This window comes from Heloderma suspectum, chromosome 3 (genome assembly GCF_057233095.1).
Source record: "Heloderma suspectum isolate Gila_16-S chromosome 3, 16-S_ref, whole genome shotgun sequence".
In the NCBI taxonomy this organism is placed as follows: domain Eukaryota; kingdom Metazoa; phylum Chordata; class Lepidosauria; order Squamata; family Helodermatidae; genus Heloderma; species Heloderma suspectum.
In genome coordinates this window covers 194,556,931-194,580,412 of record NC_139460.1, presented here as the reverse complement: position 1 = coordinate 194,580,412, position 23,482 = coordinate 194,556,931, and the positions used below count along the sequence as shown (strand labels likewise).

Below are 23,482 nucleotides of genomic sequence, written 5' to 3'. Positions count from 1 at the left end.
CGAAGGGAGTTACACCAGGTTGCAAAAGGTTGGAGGGCAAGAGGTTGGGGAAGGCTGGTTTACAACGACAGCAAGAGCTAGGACGACAGACAGTGATGGCTCTCCAGTGGTGACCTGCAATGTGTGCGCTATGTTCACAAAATGATACAGTCACAATCAACCTGGTAGAAGAAGCTGCTCTTATATCTCTTCACAAGCCTAAGCCACTTTTACTAATATACTTAGGAAAGAAATGGGCCATAATTTCTTACAAAAGGGATTTAATTATCTTAAATATACAAAAAATGCAAGAAATATATCATTTATTAACACTAAACGCAAGTCAAAACAAATTAGATTGGACATTCAAAAATACTTCAAAGAATGCAAGAACAACTGACTAAAGTAGTATCACATTTTGTTTTTGTTTTTAATTATACTTAGCCTTTCACACCACACGCATGGGTCTAATGCAAAATGCAGCATTGTAAACCTGCAGCGATGTCCTGTTTTATAGAAATATAAACTCACATGCTGCAACGGCCTTCACATTTTAAATGTTTACTTTACCAAACACTCAGGTACATCTCCTACGAGTAGTTCATCATAATCTATATTGAAAATTAAAAGGTAGCTTTGCTGCGACCTAAAAACAGTCTTGTAAGGTTTCCAGTTTAATTTCCCCCTTAACGGAGAGAGGCACAATTCACAAGCAACTAGCAGCTCCACAAACAGGATATTCTTAGCTTGTTTCAACAGAACTCAAGGCTATTTCAGAGGTCAACAACTCATGGATCATCAGCAACCTTCATTTGTAAGCATAGATAATATCAGCTTGTTTTAGCCATACTTCCTTGCTCCGTACTGTTAATCATAATTCCATCACTATGGGCTTGTAGTGAATTTTGAACTCACTGTTACACCTCTGAGATAATTACAATGCTACTGATTATGTGGGTCACATATCCTGAGATAGAGGACTTAGCTACACTACAGAAATTGGTTTAACACTCAGTCATTCCCTCTGTCCATAGGGAAACAGTTAAGTGTTGTTCTGTGAGGGGGCTTGAGGATCTATAAGGAGTCATCAACACCTTAAAATCTCAAGAATTATTTGGGGGTGGGGGAAGGAAGAGTCATGACAATTAAAATATTAAACAATATATACCTGTAATGCAGATATGCCCAGAACATGAGCCAAAGGGCCCTCATTGTTCAATATTTCTTCTTGAATTCAGCTTGCTTCAGCTGAACTTTCTGATCATGTAAATCAACTACAGAGTGAAGAAAATTAAAGGCTAGAAATAATCAAATGCTCAAACTCCCCCAATTCTATCAAAGATCTCCATGCCTAATAGCCTTGAAGCTATTTACTCTGGTTTTAATAGGATATGTAGTGACATAGGTGGTCCGCCAAGAGAAAGGCAGTCTAATATCAGCCCCTTACATAAGCCAGTTACTATGTGTGAAGCATAGTTCAATCAACTAAGAAATCCACTAATTCTATGCATGTAGCTTGCATCAAGTACTGATGTATTCTTGAAGAATGAGGATATTTAGCCCTTTGGGTAGTAAAATCTCAAGAACATAACTAAAAGGTGCTTTATCAGTTTGGCTTCAAACTTGTTACCAAACAGAAATGAAACAATTCACCTGAACTCCCAAGTCAACAGTTAAACAGTTAGCTACCCATGTTTGATACATCCATCTATGGAGGCTGGATATTTGTCAAGTATTACATATCAGTTAATACATTCACTTGAAACAGGACAGTTCAAGTACCTGTTCAACCAGACTACTACAGACTATTTAAAAAAAATATTTAGATGGGAAAATACTACTTAAGATTCTTACAACTCAGTGTTTATATTTCTGTAAGATTCACAGTTCACATTATGTGCTACCTTTGCTAGCAGCCTTTGTTCTTGCATTACCATTATCAAACATAAGACACAATCTTCACTTATATCAAAAGTAGTACCATAGTAGTACTATGTCAAAATTACAAAAAAACCCTGAAAATAGTTCAAGTGGATTTTAAAAACTGGAATTCTTCATATACTTGTTTCTGACCAAGGCTCAGCAAGGTTTACTTTTATTTTAAGTCCAAATCCAGATGAGAAATGTGCAAGTAATGATTTGTATGGATCCCACCAGAGAGGCCTTGAATTATGACAGCTGACCACAGTCAGTAATGACTATCTTCTTTGAAGGCTTTCCGCTCTTGGAGCCAAAGGTTTCAATTTTTTTCACAATATCCATTCCTTCCTTCACATGGCCAAACACAACATGTTTTCCATCCAGCCTGCAACAACAAAAACAATGTATGAAGGCAAAATGCAATGCAGAGCTGCTTTTACACTTGCAGTAGAAGAGGGAAGACATGACAGAATGATCCAACTTGAAAAACAGAATTTCCTTATTTATTAAAAAAATTCTACAAATCATAGAAAGACACAATTCAGTACCAAACTAAACTAGTTAAGGAAGCTTATCTATGGTTGGCATGATGTTTGAATTGACATTGCAATCATCCAGCAAACCAAAATTAGAAACCATGGTTTGAAATGAGTTTGCAAATTATGTTTTGGTGCAGCATCTGAATGGACAAACCAGAGTTACAGCCATTGCTACATGTCTGCCAGGTCTCCTACATCTTGAAATGGGCATGCTGAGTGGATGGAAAATGAAAGCAGAAAAGCAGCTGTAACCATGGCAGAGATGTCAGCAACTGGCCACTGAAACCCTTTGCTGCAGTCCTCAGACCGCTGCAGCCTTTTGCTGTAATTCTGAGTTCAACCTGGCCCAAAGGGACTCTTACCTTAGCTCTACCCCACTTCATAAGAACTGCCAGTATGTATCAGACCTCTTTCTAGTCTAGCATTGTTTCCAAAACTTGCTAGCCAGATATAACTAGAATCTCACCAGCAGTGTCCCCAGAACCTGCATTCACATGTAGGCTGCTTCTTACAGTGGTTATTCATTTAACCATAAATTACTAAAAACTATTGATAGACCTGTCCTCTATAAGTTTGTTTGCAATAATCAAGTGCCATCTTTGATGACCTTCAATAATTGTACTCCAAAAAAATAATACTTGTCTAAGACTGCCAGACATACAGGCAGACTCTAAGGCTTCACGCTGGGTGGGTGGGGTGGGAAGGAAGAATCCCTTTCCCCTGAATACATGGCTTTATAGCAGCTTTCTCCAACCCGATGCCCTCCAGATGTGTTGGACTATAACTCCCATCAACCCCAGCCAGCATGACCATTGGCCATGGAAGCTGGAGACAATAGGGGTTGCAGTCAAACATATCTGGAGGGCATCAGTTTCGGGAAGGCTGCTTTATAGAGAGGTACCTAGAAATTTTCAGACTAAAATAGCAGAGGATACACTGGGGCAGTACAGAATGTTTGATATGGTAAATAAACACTAGAAAGTTACTTGGAAAGGTAGGACAATAAGGTAGGATTTTCTATTGCAGGGGTGGGCAACTTTTAGCCCTTCAGATGTTTTGGCCTACAACTCCCATCAGCCCTAGCCAGCATAGTCAATGGTGAGGGATGATGGGAGTTGTAGGCCAAAACATCTGGAGGGCTATGAGTTGCCCAACCCTGCCCAATTTCAACAGAAAGTGTGTATGTTGATACAGGTTGAAGGCTAACACCAGGGCAATACATGATCTAAAGTCCACAGATACCTATTCAGTGCAATGACATTTGACTAAGCCCTTAGGAGTGTAAACCAAATACCAGAGACATCACATGTTGGAAGACTGAAATCCCAACAATACTGTTTGGCCTAATCAACTGAACAGTTAAGGGTCAGAATCTGATATGCGCCCAGGCTACCAACTACCAGTGGGCAATTCAAGACATTTTTGTTCTGCTCATTATGGGGTGTGTTTGTCGAAGTCACACTAGCCCTCAACCACTCTGTTGATTGCATGTGTCAAGTGACAAAAGATGACTATGGAGTTGACTTCTGCTCATTATGTGTTTTCACTAGCAGGCAGAAAAAACATGCATGTTATAAAAATGTAGTCTTTCTCTCTGTACATGATATGTTAGGAAGGTTACATAGGGAGAACAGCATCCAATACTCACTTCAGTAAGACTAAACCACAGTGTAGATGCTTGTAAATACTGAAGCCTTGCCTGAACCTTCTATCCAATACATTGTTCTATAAATGCTTGTTTGCCATTTACATTACAGTTGTACAAAAATGTCTATAGCCAGAAGGGGAGCTTTCAGAGGGCTGGGTGAACAAATTTTTCCCAGCCCCACCTACTCCTTTCTTTATAGCCTTTACACTGGCAATTTGTGACTGCATGTTTCTCTGACCTGCTTCTGCACCTTTTGTTTGCTCTAGGCATCCAAGTATGATGTTCCTAGCCAACTGGGGACCACACTGAGAACATATCAATGCCATATAGCCAGAAAATGACACCACAAAGCCAATAGAGGGTGAAAAAAGAAAGCATTGCCCTCACTCTGAATCGGTGACCAGATATATTCCTGTATGCAGCCACTCCTGGAAAAGTCGCCAAGATGGGAGCACTTTTATAAGGGGCAAAAGTCATGTAAAAGTATAAAATCCTGCATACCTGCAGTCTTGCAGAAGAGTTCTGCTACTTTCTTAAAGTAATGGGAACAGCCACAACTTTACTTATTAATATATATAAAGTTTCTAGAGGTCATTTTCACAACCCATACAACCTCACTGGCTTCCTGAGCAAGTTACCAAAATTTGAGAAAATCTTGTCTCAAAGAACCGTATGCTTGTTTCCAGAATGCTTACCAATCAGTTTTGGCTGTGCAAATGAAGAACTGAGATCCGTTGGTGTTGGGTCCAGCATTGGCCATTGAGAGAACACCTGCAAAAGCAACAAGACAGCAATTTAACTTCACCATTCAAAAACAAAATACAAACAGTAATTCAGGATGTTTTTGCATGAAGCCTCCTCTTTGTTTTTTGTCCTGTAGTTAGAATAGGGAACGGTAATACCAGAGAGCTCACAAAACATCCCATTGTAAGCAAGTGCTAAAAGATCTGATATTGTGCTGGAAGAATCAGGCACTAGCTCATATTTCTCCAAGAGCTTCCGCAAGTGGAACCAATTGATTCTATCCTCCTTGCCAGGAATCCAAGATTTCCTCTCTCCCTTTTCTTTATGCATCTTCAGTGCTAGACTCACTCCCCCCTACTGCTTTTCGTCAAACAATTCCAAGTTCTGCTTGGCAAAAAAACAAGAACACCACATATATAGTCTACTACTCTAAACAATGAAGATGGTAACAAGCTGAATAGCATGACTGAGACAGCATTATGCAACTTGAGAGCTTTTCCTAGGGATAATTCCGAGGATGAAAGGAGCATGTTATTCTGGACAGTCTTGCCTTGTGCCATTTCTTTCCTTTATTAATGCACAAGGATAAACTCACGGGGTCTTGGCTTTCAGGGTATGATTACAGTTATTGCAACACAGTTAATATGTGCCAGTTTCAAATTACCCAGCTCTGATAGTGTTTTAATTATGCTTATTTAAGGCTTAAGCCAGAGTCCTGCCCTAGAACATGAGATATAAGATATTTAGGTAAGAACAAAAGATAAGCCATGCAGGATCTCATCCAGCGTTCTGTTCACATAGTGGCCAACCAGCCACTGACCTCTTGGTCATGTTCCCCAGTAACTGGTGAACACCGGCATACCGCTTGCGATACCAGAGGTAACATACAGCCATCAGGACTAGTTGCCTCCATGAATTTGGCTAATCCCCTTTTAAAGCCATCCAAATTGGTGGCCATCACTACATCTTGTAGCAAATTCCATAGTTTAACTATGCGCTGTGTGAAGTACTTCCTTTTGTTTGTCCTGAATCTCCCACCAATCAGTTTCATGGGATGATGCCGGGTTGCAATATTATGGGAGAGGGAGAAAAGTATTTCCCTATCCACTTTTTCTACATCATGCATAATTTTGTGCATTTCTATCATGTCTCCCCTTACTTGCCTTTTTTCTAACCTAAGCAGTAAATACAATGTATCTCCTGTTGAAGAGTAATCATCTCCCAGTCTCTGCTAGAACCATTCCCACGTAATGTCATTCCAACTGTAGGGTGGATATATTACTAAACAGCCATTCACCCAATTTATTTATTTAATTGTTTTATTTAAAACATTTATATCCCACTCTATATTATTAAGATCTCAGTGGTAATTACCACTGGTGACAAGCAATGTCCTCTAGACAATAAGCCTTGAAAAGTCTGAAGATTTTGTTCCAATACAGAAAGAGATTGGACTATGGTCTACCTAACCTACTACATTTGCTAGCTCGTTCTGTTTCTGTGGCTTTTAACAGCAGCCTGACACAAAAACTTAGCAAGTGACACTTTTGTTGGCTGGAAGTTGCAGGAAAAACTTCACTTGCTAATTTCTGTACGTCAGCCTACTAAAAAGGCCAGAAATAGGGCTGGACCTACAGATTCTCTCACACAGGGACACAGATCCTCCACCTATTTCAAATACAGGCATCTCATCTTTGGGGGCATTTTAGGTCCCATAAACCAGCTTACAATCACATAACATTTTGACTCAAAGTATCACACACAGCTACCAAAATGACTCTTAGTAAGAAGGGCAGCAACTAAAAGCAGTGAACACAGATACCACAAACTAAAAGTTTTAAGTCCACCAAAAGCATGGATAAAAGGTTTTTAAAAGTCGCCTTTAAAAATCAGCAATGCAGGCAGTTGACAGGTGTGGTTGGGAAAAATATTCCATAGTTCCAAAAGCACTCTTCCCTCCGCTTCCCACACCCCATAAGTCATCTACTTCACTTCAGAAGAGGAGGGTGTGTGAAACAGAACCTCTACAGAGAATCAGAATGTATGGGCATGTCTATGTGGGAGAAAACAATCCTTGATTGTCCCCAGCCTCAAGACTATTTAGGACTTTAAAAGGTAAGAACCAGCACTTTGAGTTGCACTTGGAAACCAATAGAGAGCCAGTGAAGTTTAAGAACTGGCAAGATACAATCAGTTCTATGAGAACCAGCCAATCATCTGGCCACCATATTCTGAATGAGCCACTCAAGCTTCCAAGTAGTCTTCACAAGCAGCTCCATGTACAACACATTGTAGTTAGTCTACTTTGGAGGTTACTAATGTATGGATAATTATGGCAAGTTCAGCCTTTTTTTCCCTCAAAAGGGCCACAACTGCTGTATGAATCCAATTCAGTAGTTCTGGGCTATGAATCCTACTTTGGCCTACATTTCCCAACATTGGGAACACCCCTATCTGTGAACCTAATCCTCTAAGGCAGAAGTGGACAACTTGTGGCCCTCCAGATGTCATTGGCCTGAAACTCCCCTCCCAGCATAGCCAATGGTGCAGGATATTATGAGTTGCAATCCAACAACATCTGGCAGGTCATAAGTTGCCTCATCATCAGAACTGGATTAATACTAACTCCATTTTTCCTCCAAAAAGAACTCTGACTTAACCTGGCTTGAGTCTCAGTTTATTCCTCTCTCCTGCCTCCCACCTCTAGGCTATTATTTATTCCAGGCAGAAATTGTTAAGACAATTCACTGCCAGACCAGGATCATGTGAAAAGGAGAAGCAGATCTGAGTGTCATCTGCATACTGATGACACTGAACCCAAGTTTCCCAATAAGGTCACATTCACAGCTACAATATGAAAAGGATCTTTGCTATTCAATTGCAGCAGGGGTGGGGTTGCTTGTATTAGGTTCCAGAACCAGTTTGGGACATGAGTGGCAGGCCCTGGGACATTCAGTCTCAGAAGCTGGCCTTGTTGCTCATGAGCTTATCATACAACCAGCGTCATGTAAACAGACTTGGAAATCCAAGCCAAGCTTTTCCCTACTTCCAGTATATGTTTCTGTAAGTGGCACTTGAGAGGAGTTGGAAATATGGGAAGAGAAAGTTTGCTTACCTGGTCCAACATGTTTAAGGATGAAGTTTTCATCAGGAAATCGACTGCCATATATAGATTTGCCTCCTGTGCCATTATGATTAGTAAAATCACCACCCTGGAAGGAATACAATTTATCTCTAATTACATACACACAGCAATGCAGAGTAGTTCTATCTAAATGAAGCTTATAGACTTCAGGTAATGCCCATAATATAGATTATTATTCGAGAGGCATCTAAAATATTACAAGATTTGCCAGTAGAGTAGAGCAGTTAGGAAAATGAGCTATGACTGAGTATTCTTTGTTTTGCATCTGTAAAAGTGGGGAACAACTTACAGGGTTGTTGTCAGACCTAAGACAATAATGTGAAGTGCTTTGAGCAGTCAGGAAATATAATTTATTAACGTAATTAAAGAGCCAGTGGATAAAGTGTTGATTTAGACTAGGGAAATGAGAATTCAAATCTACAGTCAGCCACTACATTTACTGGGTGGCCTTGGGCATCATAGTTATACATGGCAAAAACAAATCAACTGTGAATGGTGTAGGTTTATATGGTCAGGTTTTCCCACAATGAACACAGAAGCAGGACTTTGATTGCAAGGAAACCCGGATATTTGATCACATGTGTACCAGTCATGTGTATTTGTGCCATTTAAACTTTTTTCATGTAAAAATATGAAGTATGAATTGGCTCTGAAACACTAATCTTTGTGTGAATACAAGCTGCGGTTTAGCGGCAATAGCCTTGTGGTAAACAATAACTGAATCTTAACAAAACTGGAAATATCCTCTGCTCATAATTCTAACAAAGAACAAAGCTGGATATTAACATTGATGGGATGGTCAATAGTCATCACACATCTGAATAATTTTGATTGCCTCACTGGTAATGAATTCTTTAAAAATTAGCAAGATTGTGCACCATTTCTTCGTACAGCTCACCACTGTTAATCCACCCTGTCCTCAGTGACTTTTAAGTATTGCTAATTGTCTTGAAAAGAAACTAGGCAGTACGAACCTGTTACGTAAGTATTACTCTGCTTCAATGGCCTCAAGTTTTAATATTCACTTGCAGAATGCAGCCTCAGGGCAGAATTAAGTGTGATAAACGTGTGAAAAACATTCCTGTGCCTTACTTTTCTTCTTCCCCCCAAAATGTTGTGTGAAGCCCATCATATGATATGTGATAATACTGCGTTTCCCCTGCTCCCACTCTACTTCACAGACCGCTGCTAGTGGAGGTGGAGACATTCACAGCACAACCTCATGAAACTCCAAGTGTGACACTATACAATACAGGAGCTGGGAGGATAATATATTTGGCAATAATGCCAAGTTATTCATAAAGGGTGAAGTCCAATGAAGCTTTTCTGCCGATGAAACTGCTTCCCTGCCAGCAGAATCTGGAGGGGGGAAGTCCTCCTTCCCCTAGCAGCCCTCTCCACACCCTCAAAACCTGCTCTGGAAGGTTGGGAGACCCTCTGAAGATTATGAGGGGGCACAGGGGAGAGGAGAGAGGGAGAAATCCTGTTGCACAAGTGGACTTTTGTTCACATGACGTTGGCTTCTGCCCAATGTCTAGGAAGAATTTGGAATTAATAGTATTGTTATCTGAGGTTTTGTTAAGCTCTCGTCTGTTGACAATTTTCAAACTACCAGCCTACTCTAACATACCTACAAGGACATTTGAAGCAAGTTCGAGCTCTTGGAAAGGTCAAAAGGTTTTACTGAATGTGACTGAACGTCCTCCCTCAGAAGATGAATGTGATATGCTGTTATTTAGGGCATCTCTCCAAAATTATTTCTAGGCCGCCAGCGTACAAACTATAGTCTGTGTGTGTGTGTGTGTGTGTGTGTGCGCGCGTGCACGCGCTGATTTATTCATCTCAGTTCTAACCATGTTTACTTGGAAATCAGTTGTACAGACTACTTATGTAACTATGGTTAGTACTGAAACCATTATATGACAGAAAGGTGATCTGGAATTGCCATCATGTGTTGGCTTGCTGCAATAGCGTTTTCCAAAAAAGACCAACATACTTTCATTTAACAAAAAAAATCCAAGGTAACATGGATTGTGCTTTAAACCAGGGGTAGGCAACGTACTGTTCTCCTGGCATTTTGGATTACAACTCCCATAATCCTTGACTACTGGCTTGGTGCTTGTGGGAGTTGTAATCCAAAAATATCTGAAGGGCAACAGGCTGCCTACCCCTGCTTTAGAGGAACTGGAATTAAATACATTACACAATACCTTGGTTATAGCTGAATATGCCAGGAAGCACACGCTATCATTTAAGGGTATTTAAATTGTCAAGGATCAGTACCACTAATTGTACCAATTAGCTACATCATGCTGACCTCACGTTTTCATTGTGGAATGACAGGCATTCTTATTACAGCATTAGAAAATGAATATTACATTCTTAACTCACACCTGAACAGAGCTTACTTTCAAATAAGTGTACTTCAGATCAGAGTGCCTGTTTAGAGAGCCTAAAAACATACGTCACAAACACAGTAAGTGCAGAGCTCTTTCTAAGCAAAGATTTTAAATATTTTCACCTGACAACTCAATAGGGTGGTGAGAAAAGAACCAGGAGTTAGGGACATTCTTTGGTGACAAGTACTGAAAATGTAAAGTGGAAAACTATTTATGGGTTGTCTAATACCAAGTCCTCATTATTACTGCGAAGAGGGCAGTATTTATATACAAGAATGACTTTCCTTCCAACATCTACACTCACCAAACCCAACAAACAAGGACAGACACGTTAGACCAGCCCAACAATATTTGTCCCTGACACTAGCCAGCCACCACTGTAATTTCTTGAAGAGGAAGGAAACAAATGGAGTTGTGGAAGAAGGAAACATGATTCCAAAAGGGGGAGAGGGGGAAGATTTCAGACCTGAGTGGAGCACAAGTACAGATTTGTCTTTCATACCAGGGCACTTAGATGCAGGCCTGAGAACAAGGCCAGGTGAAAGGGCAACGCGATCATTTTTGTGAAAGAGAAAAGTGGTTTTCCGCATGCATCTCCCAGACCATAATTATTTTTATAGAGGCTCCCATTTTGAATGCATTAAAAGCCATCTAACTTCATACCCTGTTGAAATACAGCCTTCATGTGAAGAGGGAAGACTAATATTACCCAGTCCACAGCAAAGCAGCTATGCAGATTTAACTTTGCACGGACCATCTGCTCTCTTACTAGGCTGTATACTATCCCCTTACTTTTGAAAATAAAATTCCTTTATGGATTATTTACAGCAATTCGGCATCCAAATTAGAAGGAGAACTGCCAGCTCAGATGTACCTCCAAGTCAAACATCTCAGTGACAGTGCAATACAACATAAACAGATACCCTTTTTAGATTTATTATTTGTAAAGATGCCTGTGATATTTGTCTTTGAAATAGTTACTCTTATCAACAGCAAAATACAGCTTTATGGGGATGCTGCTGTCAAATGACAAGAAGGGCAAAGGTGTACCACCAGTTTTCCTCTGACCAGGCAAGGCTCATTACCATTCTACATAAACACCCAAAGCTTTTTTCCCTCACTAATGCCCGCTTTAGTGAGAGAGTAAAAGACTGTCACTACTAGATAAAAGCTCAGATAGTTTTACACAGGGCTTCCCAAAGCAATCTGGGCAGCACTAGCTATTTACTGACATTAAATCATTATTTGCTAAACTTCCATAGTTACGATATTATAGACGTATCAGTGTTTTAAATATAAAAAAGCAAGCTCCAAACCTTTGCAGAATGCCATGTTAAAATAGTCTGATACAGTAGGTTCCTGTGTTTGAAAGGTCTCAATTTTCAAAATCATTAGACCAGAGGCAATGTGCATTCAACTAACAGTATCCCCACTCTACTGTGTACGTGAGCATGCAATGCACTGTGGGTAAGACACAGGTCCTTCTGCCTGTGCTCTATTCCAAGACACATGGTTCATGCCAGACCCAGTTATCTTGGACCAACCAAGGCTCCATACTACTGCCAGTTTCCCTTCAGAAAGATGCTAGCCACATCACCAAGGGATGTTGAGAATTCACTGGATTGTCATATAGCAACTTGACAGTTACTACTGAAAAACAGCTTACAATACAAGAGCTTCCCGTTGTTGTAACAGTGATTATTGTCAACACTGTTATATTATTTCTGGCACCCATGAAAACATTTTCCAGGAAGCTGTATTTCATCCAGTTACAAAGAATCACTTCACAAGCTTTTTCAGCTTCAAGGAGCTTAGTAGAAACTTTTGGTTTCATTACCTGACACATGAAAGAAGGTATCACTCTGTGGAAGGTGGATCCTTTGTATCCAAAACCTTTTTCTCCAGTGCAGAGTGCTCTAAAATTTTCTGGGGAGTGTGGAATGGAGAGGGAAGCTTTGTTATCAACAGAAAAACTAAATCAAATGTAAAAGAATCACTTCGGACATTACAAGAACTATAAGCACTGATAACACATGTTTCAAGGCAGCATTTAGAACATATAAAAAGAATCTGAAAAAAGAAATAATTTTACCTAGACTGGGAACGTTTTTACATTTGCTACAAAACTCCTCCTTGCCATTCTGGGTTACTGAGATTTGCATACTTGAAATGTATTAGGAAAGGGCTTTAACGTTTTAGATATGCCTAAAGAAAACCAGTTGCCAACAGCTTCGTATGTGCCATTATCATTAACTTAAAAGGAACTTTGGGACTAGTTTTCACTGAGGTGATAAAACTATGTCTGGGCTGTACAACTTCAGGCTGCCAGTAGGAGCTCAAAGGACTGAATGCTCACAGAAATTTAGCAAGTCAGGGAGAAATGTTCCCTAATAAGGCTTCTCCCCAACATGCTAGTTTTTTTGTAATATGCATTCAATCATGTGAGCCTCCACCTGCAGCCTGAAGTTGTACAGCCTGAGGGTGCAATGCTGCACTATCTTCCTCAGGCCTAAAGATATGATCCCAAAGGGATGTATGTATGGACACACTAGCACTTTACAAACCCATCCCCCTTCAAAAGCAGCCTTTTCCATCCCTGCAAAACCTGCATTTTTGCAACACTTATCCTGGGGCATATTTGCTAGTAGGGAAGATGAAGCTGGTCTTCCTTATGGCCTACTCTCGCAACCACAATGCCGACTGAAACATAAAGAAAAAGCATCTCAATTTTCCTTTATTTCCTTGCCAACACAATCTACGCAACCTTAACAATCACATTAAGCATTGGCAAAAGCACAGCCTTACCTGCAGTCTTTGGCACCACATCAGCTTTCAGCTATTAGGAGAAAAAAGAGAAAACACATTACAGCTTAACATAAAATATATGGTCCATTCTTTACGACTAAAAAAAAATCACAAAAAGGCATAACGTTTTAATGGGAGATCAGCATAATACAATCTGTGCCAGGTATAACCTCAAATCATAATAGGTCAGCCCTTAGAAAGTAGCAAACCTGTGCCTTTGTCTTCACTCAATTGAACATTTTCATGTATTAATTCAAGATGTCTTCTGTAAACAGCTCATATGCTGGGCATAATATTTACGAATATACACCCTGAAATACAAGAGCGGCAGTTTTTCCAGGAACAAATTCAAGTCTTTTGAAGTACCTGGTTAGGTGCACTGAAAGGATAAATGCAATTGTATTAACCTGACAGGTAAAATAGATTAAAAAACTAAGGCAAAAGAGTTGCAATAAAGGTCCATTTTACACAGTATACAGCAACAAACATCACTGTATACTGAACAGGGAGCCAAAATACATCTTAACTTTGATGCATATGCCTGCATGATACACATGTTTTGAAACACCTGTTCGTGACATTCACATATCACATTTTTAGGTGTACACCCAAGAAGTCATGATGTGCCATCTGTGAAGAGGTCCTTATATATCAAGTTTTAGAATTCTGAAAATTATAACATTTGTGGGGAGAGTTTTGTACAATATGCTGTATGATGCACTGAGCTTATGGTACTATCTATAAATGTTGACTAGTTTGTCTAGATGGTACTGGAGTTCCCAAAGATTTCCACAACTCTTTTGTAGGATATGCTTGCTATCAAACTGCATGTTCACACTACTTGTATTATTAGGATCAGAGGAAAAATCCTGTGTTTAAGTAGCTATTGTGGACTCCTACCCTGCATGGCAGGAGTGGGGGAGGGAGTGCAAGCCTGCTCCCCAAACCAGAACAAACCCAGGGCAAAGGTGCAATCATGTCCAAACAGGTCCTTAAAGGATCACACATCTCTTTTTCCTCTACAAGAAAAGTTATATTGTGCCACAAAGTACTGGAAACACAGGCTTTAAGTTCAAAATTCTCCGAAGCTTCCCCTAATTCTGTGGAAACCAAATCATGGTGACCACACTCTTCACACATTGATCAGTTCTTCCATGTAGAGGAATTTCTGGAGATCAGGCAGTTAGCCTCTCTCTGATGGGCTTAAGCTATATGGGAAAGGGAGGGTGAAAATGTTAATCCATAAAATACTCACATACAATTCAGGGCTAAATGAATTGTCCCCAACAGGCACCAATGTGCCTGCAGACACCTTCCATGGCACCTGCCAGGCATTTTGTTCTTTAAAAATTAAAATGTATTTTTTTAATTTAAAAACATTAACTGGAAGGCCCATATGGTGCAAAGCCAAGCCTCCAGCACCACTCCATCTTTATTCCCAAGAATAAAGGGCTGCGGAGGCACTCTTAGAGAATAAAGATGTTGGGTGGCTGCAGCCCAGTACTTTGTTCTGAAGTGTCCCTAGCCATCCCAACCTCCCTCCCCCATAAGAATGAGGTGGTGATAGTAGGGGGCATCCCAGGGGGCTATAGAGGGTGGCGGGGAGCATCCGTGGGGGGCTACAGGAGTGTTGGGGAGCAAGGCCGCATTTTGCATGTGCTACATGGGGGCTGTTTTTTTTAAACCTGGGATGTTTGTTGATGTGTTCATTTTGGTGCAGCATGTGTGTTGCCTATGTGTGTGTTTTGCCTAGGTTTTTATTTGGGTGTGTGTGCACACGTGCACGTGTGTGCATGTGTTTTCTGAACATCACCAGTTTGCCCTCTGTGAAATGGGTATTTTGTTATGTTTTGTGAGGGCAAATATATGATTTGACATTTGGAGTTCAGATCCCACCTCTGTCTTATACTCAGTTTCTTGTCCAAGTTACTTGTCTAAGCCTAAGTTTAAAGGTAAAGGTGTCCCCAACCAGTCATGTCCGACTCTAGGGTGCGGTGCTCATCCCCGTTTCTAAGCCGAAGAGCCAGCGCTGTCTGAAGACGCTTCCGTGGTCATGTGGCCGGCATGACTGAACACCGAGGTGCACGTAACGCTGTTACCTTTCCCGCTGAGGCGGTACCTTTTTATCTACTTGCAATTTCTTGCTTTTGAACTGCTAGGCTGGCAGAAGCTGGGACTGAAGACGGGAGCTCATTCCGTCACTCAGCACTCGGGTCTCGAACTGCTGTCCTGCCGACCTTCCAGTCTGCAGTTCAGCGTCTTAACCACTAAGCCACCGCAGCCCCTTTCAAGCCTAAGTTTACCTCCTGTGAAATGGAGCATAAAACTGTGGGTTCAAAAGAATGTTTTTGTGTTTTGGAATTCAGAACCCACCAATGCCTTGTACTGAGGTTCTTGGGCAAGTTAATTTTGTTTTAGCTTCACCAGTTTCCCTATTGGGAAATGGGTGTTTTGCAACTGGCCATGTCTAGCATGGTCATTTTGTGAATGGGATTTGCAATTGAATGGGATTTGCAATTGTAGATTTGCAATTGTGAATTGCAAATCTACCGATTTGCAGTACATCAGCAAGGGTTTCCTGTTCCCAATGGTTTAACAACAGTGACAACAAATAGCTTTATTTTCTTCCTAAATTAGGCTGTAGAAAATAGGGGCAGATTTATGTATGAAAGGATCTGTGAAATGCGTGTTTTGCAACTAGCCGTATCTAGAATGGTAGTCATTTTGTGAATGGGAAGTCCCATTTATGGCACCCATTTTGTGAAAGCACTTATAACATGCTCTCAAAATTCCAAATGTGCCCACCAGCCCAAAAGGTTGAGGACCCCTGATGTATATATGTAATTCTTCTCAAATGTAATTCCTCTTATGCTGAAAATAAGGAACCACTTAAATGTTTGTTAATTAAACCTGGCAATCCAAATACAGGTCAAATGTGTCCTTATCTCCTCCTCTCTCATACAGCACTCAGGTGTGAAGAAAACCCTTTTATCTAACAAAAAATAGTCAACAATGGTACTACAAGAAACCAGAATTCTACTGACACTTCCAACTTTTCTAACACATTAAGCAAGCCTATTAAATAGCCCACAGTAAAAAAAAGAAAAAAGCAGTAGTTCATATGGAAACTGATCAGGAAGAGGACTGGCTAAGGAAGACAGCTTTTTATTTATTTGTAAAGATTTACATATACAGCAGTTAGGAAACCTTTAAAGCTTGTCTCCCAACAGGCAAAGAAATGCCAGAATAGTATAATTTTACTACTTTAGCCTTCACTGTATATGTAGTTGTGTGCTTTTATGGCTTAGCTCAGGGGTGGGCAGAAAGTAGATCGGGGTCTACCGATCTGCAGTACATCAGCAAGGGTTTCCTGTTCCCAATGGTTTAACAACAGTGACAACAAATGGCTTTATTTTCTTCCTAAATTAGGCTGTGGAAAATAGGGGCAGATTTATGTGTGAAAGGATCTGTGTGCAAGTTCCAGTTCTGATACTGAAAACAAATTCCTGGGCTAAGCATGTAGCCAAAAGCACCTTCTTCCACAATTCTGTGTCTGCCTTCCTGGACCACTATTTTGCACCTGGCTCTGGTTGGCAGACCTCAGGGTTTTAGTGAAAAACAAAGCAGATGATAACCTCAAGTTTGTCCACCCCTGGCTTAGCTCAAGTTATATGTCGACCAGGGGGAGGTTAGGACGTTAGAAATGGTTGTGTTTGCAGGAGTGTCTGCTTGCAGCCCCCCTACCCAAACTTTGCCTTCTATAATATTTTCACTTTTCTGAACATCCTTGCCTCTGACCTACTTGCTTACCATCATATGATGTTGCATATAAAACTACTCAGTCATCCAAAAGTGTCATTGGGCCAATTTATGACGTAGGGCATAACACTCCTGGCTCTTGGGAGTGATCTTCCAAGTACTTACATGTCAAAGATTACATCAGAATGAATGTACTGAGACATGGGAATGTCTCAGAGCTTCCCATTTGCATGATGTGGCATGCACTCATGACTATCTCAAAAAGGAACTTGGAAAAACCCAAGGATAAACAATTCTGATATAACACAATTTTTGTGTATGAGCTTCATTAAATCCCTTGAAGTTACCCCACCAGTCTGAGCTGTTCAGAGTTGCAACCTAGTTAAAATGCCACTTTTTTTACAGGTCTGCCTGTCTACACATGTGTGTAAGTCAGATTTGAGGCACAGTGATAGAACCAGCTCTTGAAAAACTTCCCTTCCTGCTCACCTGGAGGTGATCCTGACTTGCTATAGGTAACCAGGTTTGGAAATAGCCCGCACATTTCAAAGGATATCTCAATGGCATTTTCCACAAGTTTATACTGCATAGCACTCCCATAAACTCAATTGAGGTTCAAAGTTAAGACACACAAACCAGAGTCAGCTACTTTACTTTCCAACTCCTTCCATTCACAGGGCTATCCTACCCAGCTACATCATACACTTCAGAACAATTTTCCAGGCATTCTCATTCAGGGCTGATCTTCCAGCAATGTCAGTCAACTTGCATGTTCAAGATCCTACCCTAGCAGTCCCCAGATTCTGCACTCAGAACTGCTTTGCACAACACAAAAGAGAAGCATTCACAGAATCCCCACTGTGCCTTTTGGTAGTAAGCATAACATCTGAAGTGGAGAACTATATCTGCAAACGTGCCATGAACTTATGTCCAGAGCTCTCAACCAACTGCAGCTACTGGATGTATATAGACCATGCCCATAGATAACTTTCCCCCCTAAAAACATTATGGTGCTAAGAATGCAGAAGGGTGGATATCCAAACCACTGTGGTGTAGCAGACATGGACAAGGGAGACTGGAATTCAAATCGCTGCTCTGCCATGAAGTTCAACTGAGCAACATTGGGCCAGCCACTATCTCAGTCTAATCTATTTGACATGACTGTTGTGACGATAAAATGGGGTTACCCCTCTGTATGCTGGTTGTGCTCCTTGGAGGAAGGGAGACATACAAATGTGACAGACAAGACATACTACAAACTCTTCTTTTGCACACGGTAGACAATACCATTTACGAGCCTATGGTCTTCCCTGTCTCTTGACGTAGAAGTCACCTGCCCATTAATTCTCTTGGCCAGTTTCTTAGTACTGACATAGCCAGGCCAAGGTAAATAATTAAGGATTTCCCTCTCAAGAGGAACCCAGAAAATGTTTTATACTGCTATCCCCATTTCTCAAGGAGTTTGGTGTAAACAGTTGTAGTCATGTTAGTTGCAGAAAAACATGAAATGGTCGATTTTAAAATCAGACCAATTTGTGCCCATAATCCAATACCAGAAGAATTAAATTGAGTCTGACCGAACACAGGTAAGAGCTCGCTATCGAGCCTACTCTGTGGCAGTGAGGGTGGCAAAAAGGCAGTTCTTTTCCACCAGCATTGCATCTTCTCAGTGTCGTCCAGCGGAGCTTTTCCGAGCTTGTTACATTCTGGGCCAGGGAGAGAGACTGTGGGACTCTCAGTTGCACTCTGTGATGAGTTTGCACGGCACTTTGAAGATAAAGTCGCTCAGATTCGCCATGAATTGGACACCATGATTAATGCAGTTCCATTGGCAGAGGCATTCAGAGCACTGTCTGGTCCAGTTCTATTGGATGAGTTTCAGTTACTGAGGCCTGAGGATGCGGACAAGGTGCTTGGCCAAGTCCGATCGACCACTTGTGTGCTTGACCCTTGCCCTTCATGGCTTATTAAATCAAACAAGGAGGGGATGTACGGCTGGGTCCAGGAGGTTGTAAATTCCTCCTTGAGAGAGGGAGTGGTGCCTGCCACTTTAAAAGAGGTGGTAATCAGACCACTCCTGAAAAAGCCTAAGCTGGACCCGGAGAATGTTAACAATTATAGGCCAGTGGCCAACATCCCCTTCTTCGGCAAGGTGCTTGAGCGGGTGGTTGCAGGACAGCTCCAGGCACTGTTGAATGAAACGGATTATCTAGATCCATTTCAATCGGGCTTCAGGCCTGGTTTTGGAATGGAAACTGCCTTGGTCGCCCTGTGGGATGACCTCTGCTGTGAGAGGGACAGGGGGAGCGTGACCCTGTTGATTCGCCTGGAACTCTCAGTGGCTTTCGATACCATCGACCATGGTATCCTTCTGGATAGGTTGTCTGGGTTGGGAGTTGGAGGCACTGCACTGCAGTGGTTCTGCTCCTACTTGGATGGCCGACTCCAGAAGGTGGTGCTGGGGGATTATTGCTCTGTGCCATGGCAATTATGCCATGGGGTTCCACAGGGCTCTATTTTATCCCCCATGCTGTTTAACGTCTACATGAAATCACTGGGGGAGGTTATCCGTAGGTGTGGGCTGAGGTGCCATCAATATGCAGATGACACCCAGCTCTACCTCTCTTTCTCATCAAACCCAGGTGAGGCAGTGGCTGTTCTGAATCACGGCCTGGGCACAGTAATGGACTGAATGAGGACCAATAAACTGAAATGCAATCCAGACAAGACGGAGGTACTGTTAGTGAGTGGTTCGTCTGCCTGGCTAGGTGATATTCAACCCGTTCTGGAGGGGGGTTGCACTCCCCCTAAAGGATCACTTTCATAGTTTGGGGGTGCTCTTGGATCCAGAACTGTCATTTGAGACACAGGTGAACTCAGTGGCACAGAGCACTTTTTATCAGCTGAGGCTGGTATACCAACTACGCCCTTATCTGGACAGAGATAAACTAGCTACAGTTATCCATGCTCTGATAACTTCTCGTCTGGATTACTGCAATGCGTTATACGTGGGGCTGCCTTTGAAAACGATCTGGAAACTTCAGCTGGTCCAAAATAGGGCAGCGAGACTGTTAACAGGAACTCACCAATGAGCTCATATTTGTTGTTGTTGTTGTTCAGTCGTTAAGTCGTGTCCGACTCTTCATGACCCCATGGACCATAGCATGCCAGGCCTTCCTGTCCTCCACTCTCTCCCGGAGCGTGCTCAAGTTCATATTCATTGCATCAGTGATGCTATCTAGCCATCTCATCCTCTGCCATCCCCTTCTCCTTTTGCCTTCAATCTTTCCCAGCATCAGGGTCTTTTCCAATGACTGAGCTCTTATTATGCCAGTACTTTTCCAGCTGCGCTGGCTGCCAGTCCATTTCCGGGCCTGATTCAAAGTGCTGGTGTTAACATTCAAAGCCCTTAACGGCTTGGGGCCAGGTTAACTGAAGGATTGCCTCCTCCCATATGTGCCTGCCTGGACCTTAAGATCATCTTCAGAGGCCCTTCTCCGTGAGCCGCTGCCAAGGGAAGTGAGGCGGGTGGCTACTAGGAGGAGAGCTTTTTCTGCTGTGGCACCCCGGCTGTGGAATGAGCTCCCTAGTGAGGTTTGCCTGGCACCTACATTGTATTCCTTCCGGCGCCAGGTGAAGACCTTTTTATTTTCCCAGGCATTTTAGCTCTTCAGACTTTTCGCTTTGCTGTTTTAAATCTGTATTTTAAATCCTTGCACTGCTGCTAGGTTTAATTCTGGTTGTATTGTTTACTGTAGTTTTAATATTTTATATATTTTGTATTGTTTTATTGTGTGAACTACCCAGAGTGTGGTTTTTTAATAATTGTTTTATTATTGTGAACCGCCCAGAGAGCTTCAGCTATTGGGCGGTATAGAAATGAAATAAATAATGAATAAATAAATTGGATTAAAAAATCGTACATGTATTTTGCCTTTCCTGTCACCTTCATAAACACTATTCCACAGTTCACTGTAATCAGACCATGAATGAAACATTTCTAGGCCACAAACTTTTTTATCATACAAGTTATCATGGACACACAAAGTGGATTTGTTCTGCTTCTTTGTTCTGAAATGCAATGAACTCGGCTAGATAAAACATCACCTTAGTAACTCATCATCTGCCTCCCACACACACCCAAGACTCTGGAGCCCTGCTTTAAAAAACAACAACTTGTTTTTAATATTCTGGGTATTAATTGGCTCCACAGAAAGCTTCTTACTTGCTTCAGGATTCTTTTCCATAAGAATACATACAACTTTTGAGTAACTGATCTTGTTAAGATTTTTGTGGGCCAAAGATTTCTATTGGAACATTAAAGCAGAAAGAATCTAGGTTAGAAGTCAGGACTCAATAATGATTGGAGTCAGTAAAAAACAAAGCCTTGCTGTAGCCACAGAGCTATTGCTAGACATCCTTAAAAGAAGCATCCAAAGGGCTCAAAGAAACATATGACGGAGTCAAGCATCTTCAGCAACCTTTTCTACCCTATCGACACAAGATATTCCCTAAAATTCTAATAAATAAATCTCTCCAAAGGCAACCTCTCCAAATTGATTCATTTTGGTCTAGTGGCTTTGGGGGGTGGGAACTAATTGTTTCCAGAAAATCTAAATCAGCTATTAGACAGAATTCACAATCCTAAATAAAGTACGATCTTTCCCTCTTGAGTACATGGCCAAACCCAGGCTTATCTCCAGATTACAGTGGAACTAACATAATCTCATGGCTCAGTTCTCAAGAGTTTCAGACACAGAATGTGCCACCCTCTCTTTGTGTCAAGCCCCTACATGCAACAAAGATTATGAAAAGAAGGGCTCTCTTTAACTACCCAATATTAATTATGGAGTTCCATCCCTCTGGAGGGGTGTCAAGATCCCAATCTCTGCCTCCCAGAAGTCCTATCAAATTCTCCTGGTTAGTTCTTTATTGAGCCAGCTTTTGGGGGTTGGGGATGGATGTTAGTCTTTATCTGTTAATGCTTGTCTTAGGTTTTTCCCACGTCATACATATTCATCAGGCAGGGGGAATCCATCTTTTCATCACTCAGTTCTCAACTGAGAACTCAACTGAGAATTGAGAACTGGGTTGTATCTAGTGGGTTCTGTTCAATGAACTTAAGTCCCATTCATTGCAATGGGTCTATTCTAACTAGGACCAACATTGGATACAACCACTGCTACAGTTCATTTGCTTGGAAATAAAATGAAAGCAATAAGACCCACTAAAAGTAATGTAATTTACTCCAAGTAAGCGGGCTGAGAGCTTAAGTTTAAAGAGACACCCTTCAAAGGCACCTTGAAAACAGGGGAACATATTCAAGGTCACATTCTTTGACTCCCAACCAAAACTACCATTCCTGGCCCTAGTCTGCACTCACAAACAATACAGATCAAAACCGCCACTCCTCACATAAGTAGGCATCAGGGAAGAGGATAAACGCACAGTCACAGCTTTTTCACCAACTTAATCAGGAAAACAAAAAAAAATTGCTGACTTTTGGGCTGCAAAGTTTTCCTCGGCTGGGCCTCCTGTTGCTTTAAACCGCAGCTATTTAGCCACTTCACGCTCTCCCCGGCATGCAGACTGAGGCAAGAAAGCATCACCGATTTCTGCCCGTTTTGGACACACAGAAGCCTTGCCGAGGGGAGGGGTGCGGAGACCACCGAACTCTAACAAGGCACGTATATTTAGCTGTGTAAGAGGCAGAGGTTCAACTGATGGTGTTTTCTTACCACTCCTTGCCTAATGGGAAGAGTTTCACCCGGCTGAATAGCTGATAGTAAAGGAACTGATAGTAACCCTTCGGTGAGTGAAAAGAAGAAGCGTCCTCGCCACCCTGTTCCCTTTTCTAAACTATGGGCAAGATCCAGCTGACAGTCAGCAGCGTCAAGCAGCCTTCCCCCAATCGGGTGCCCGCCAGACCTTTTGGACTTCAACCCCCGTCAGCCCCAGCCCGCGCGGCCAATTGTCAGGAATGCTGGGAGTTGCAGTCCAAAACATCTCGGCCGCTGTGCAGAGCCATTTCATCCAACGGTCCTTCCAGACACGAGCCAAGGGCACCTTGGAGACACGGGCAGGGCGCCGGGAGCAGGTCCGCTCCGCCTCTCCCCCGAGAAGGGAAAGGAGGCCCGGGAAAAGGAAGCCGCGCGTACCTCCAGCACGACCCGGCCGAGGGGCTGGTTGTCAGCGCCCACGTCCAGGTAGACCAAAGGGTTGTCGTCGTCGTCCCGCCTCTGGCCGCTGCAGGCACGGCTGCCGCGGCTCCGGGCGCGCTCGGACGCTTGCAGCAGCAGCAGCTCCCCGGCGGCGGCCCGGCCCGGCTGAGGCTGCGCCAGGAGCAGGAGCAGGCGGCGGGCCGAGCTGAGCGCCAGCATCGCGGCGGGCGGGCGGCGGCGGCAGCAGCCGGCGGGTCCTGCGGCGGGAAGCGAAGCCGAGTGCCAGAGCAGCCCTCGGAGCGCGCGCGCACGGGTGCGCCTCTGCGTCGAGGAGGCCGGACCGAGGGAGCCCCCGCCTCGCCCGGGCTCCTTTTAAGAGCTTC

General features: G+C 42.4%; 1 protein-coding gene across 1 annotated transcript; it reads right to left on the bottom strand.

Moving 5' to 3' along the window:
* Positions 1 to 287: 287 nt before the first annotated feature.
* PPIF (peptidylprolyl isomerase F) lies at positions 288 to 23,447 on the bottom strand. The gene is made up of 6 exons (XM_084845237.1): positions 23,097 to 23,447; positions 13,180 to 13,210; positions 12,212 to 12,300; positions 7,946 to 8,042; positions 4,782 to 4,857; positions 288 to 2,284 (listed from the first exon to the last, which is right to left on the bottom strand). The coding sequence occupies exons 1-6, from the start codon at positions 23,316 to 23,318 to the stop codon at positions 2,149 to 2,151; spliced, it is 651 nt and encodes a 216-aa protein (XP_084701363.1). The 5' UTR covers positions 23,319 to 23,447; the 3' UTR covers positions 288 to 2,148.
* Between the last annotated feature and the right edge of the window lie 35 nt (positions 23,448 to 23,482).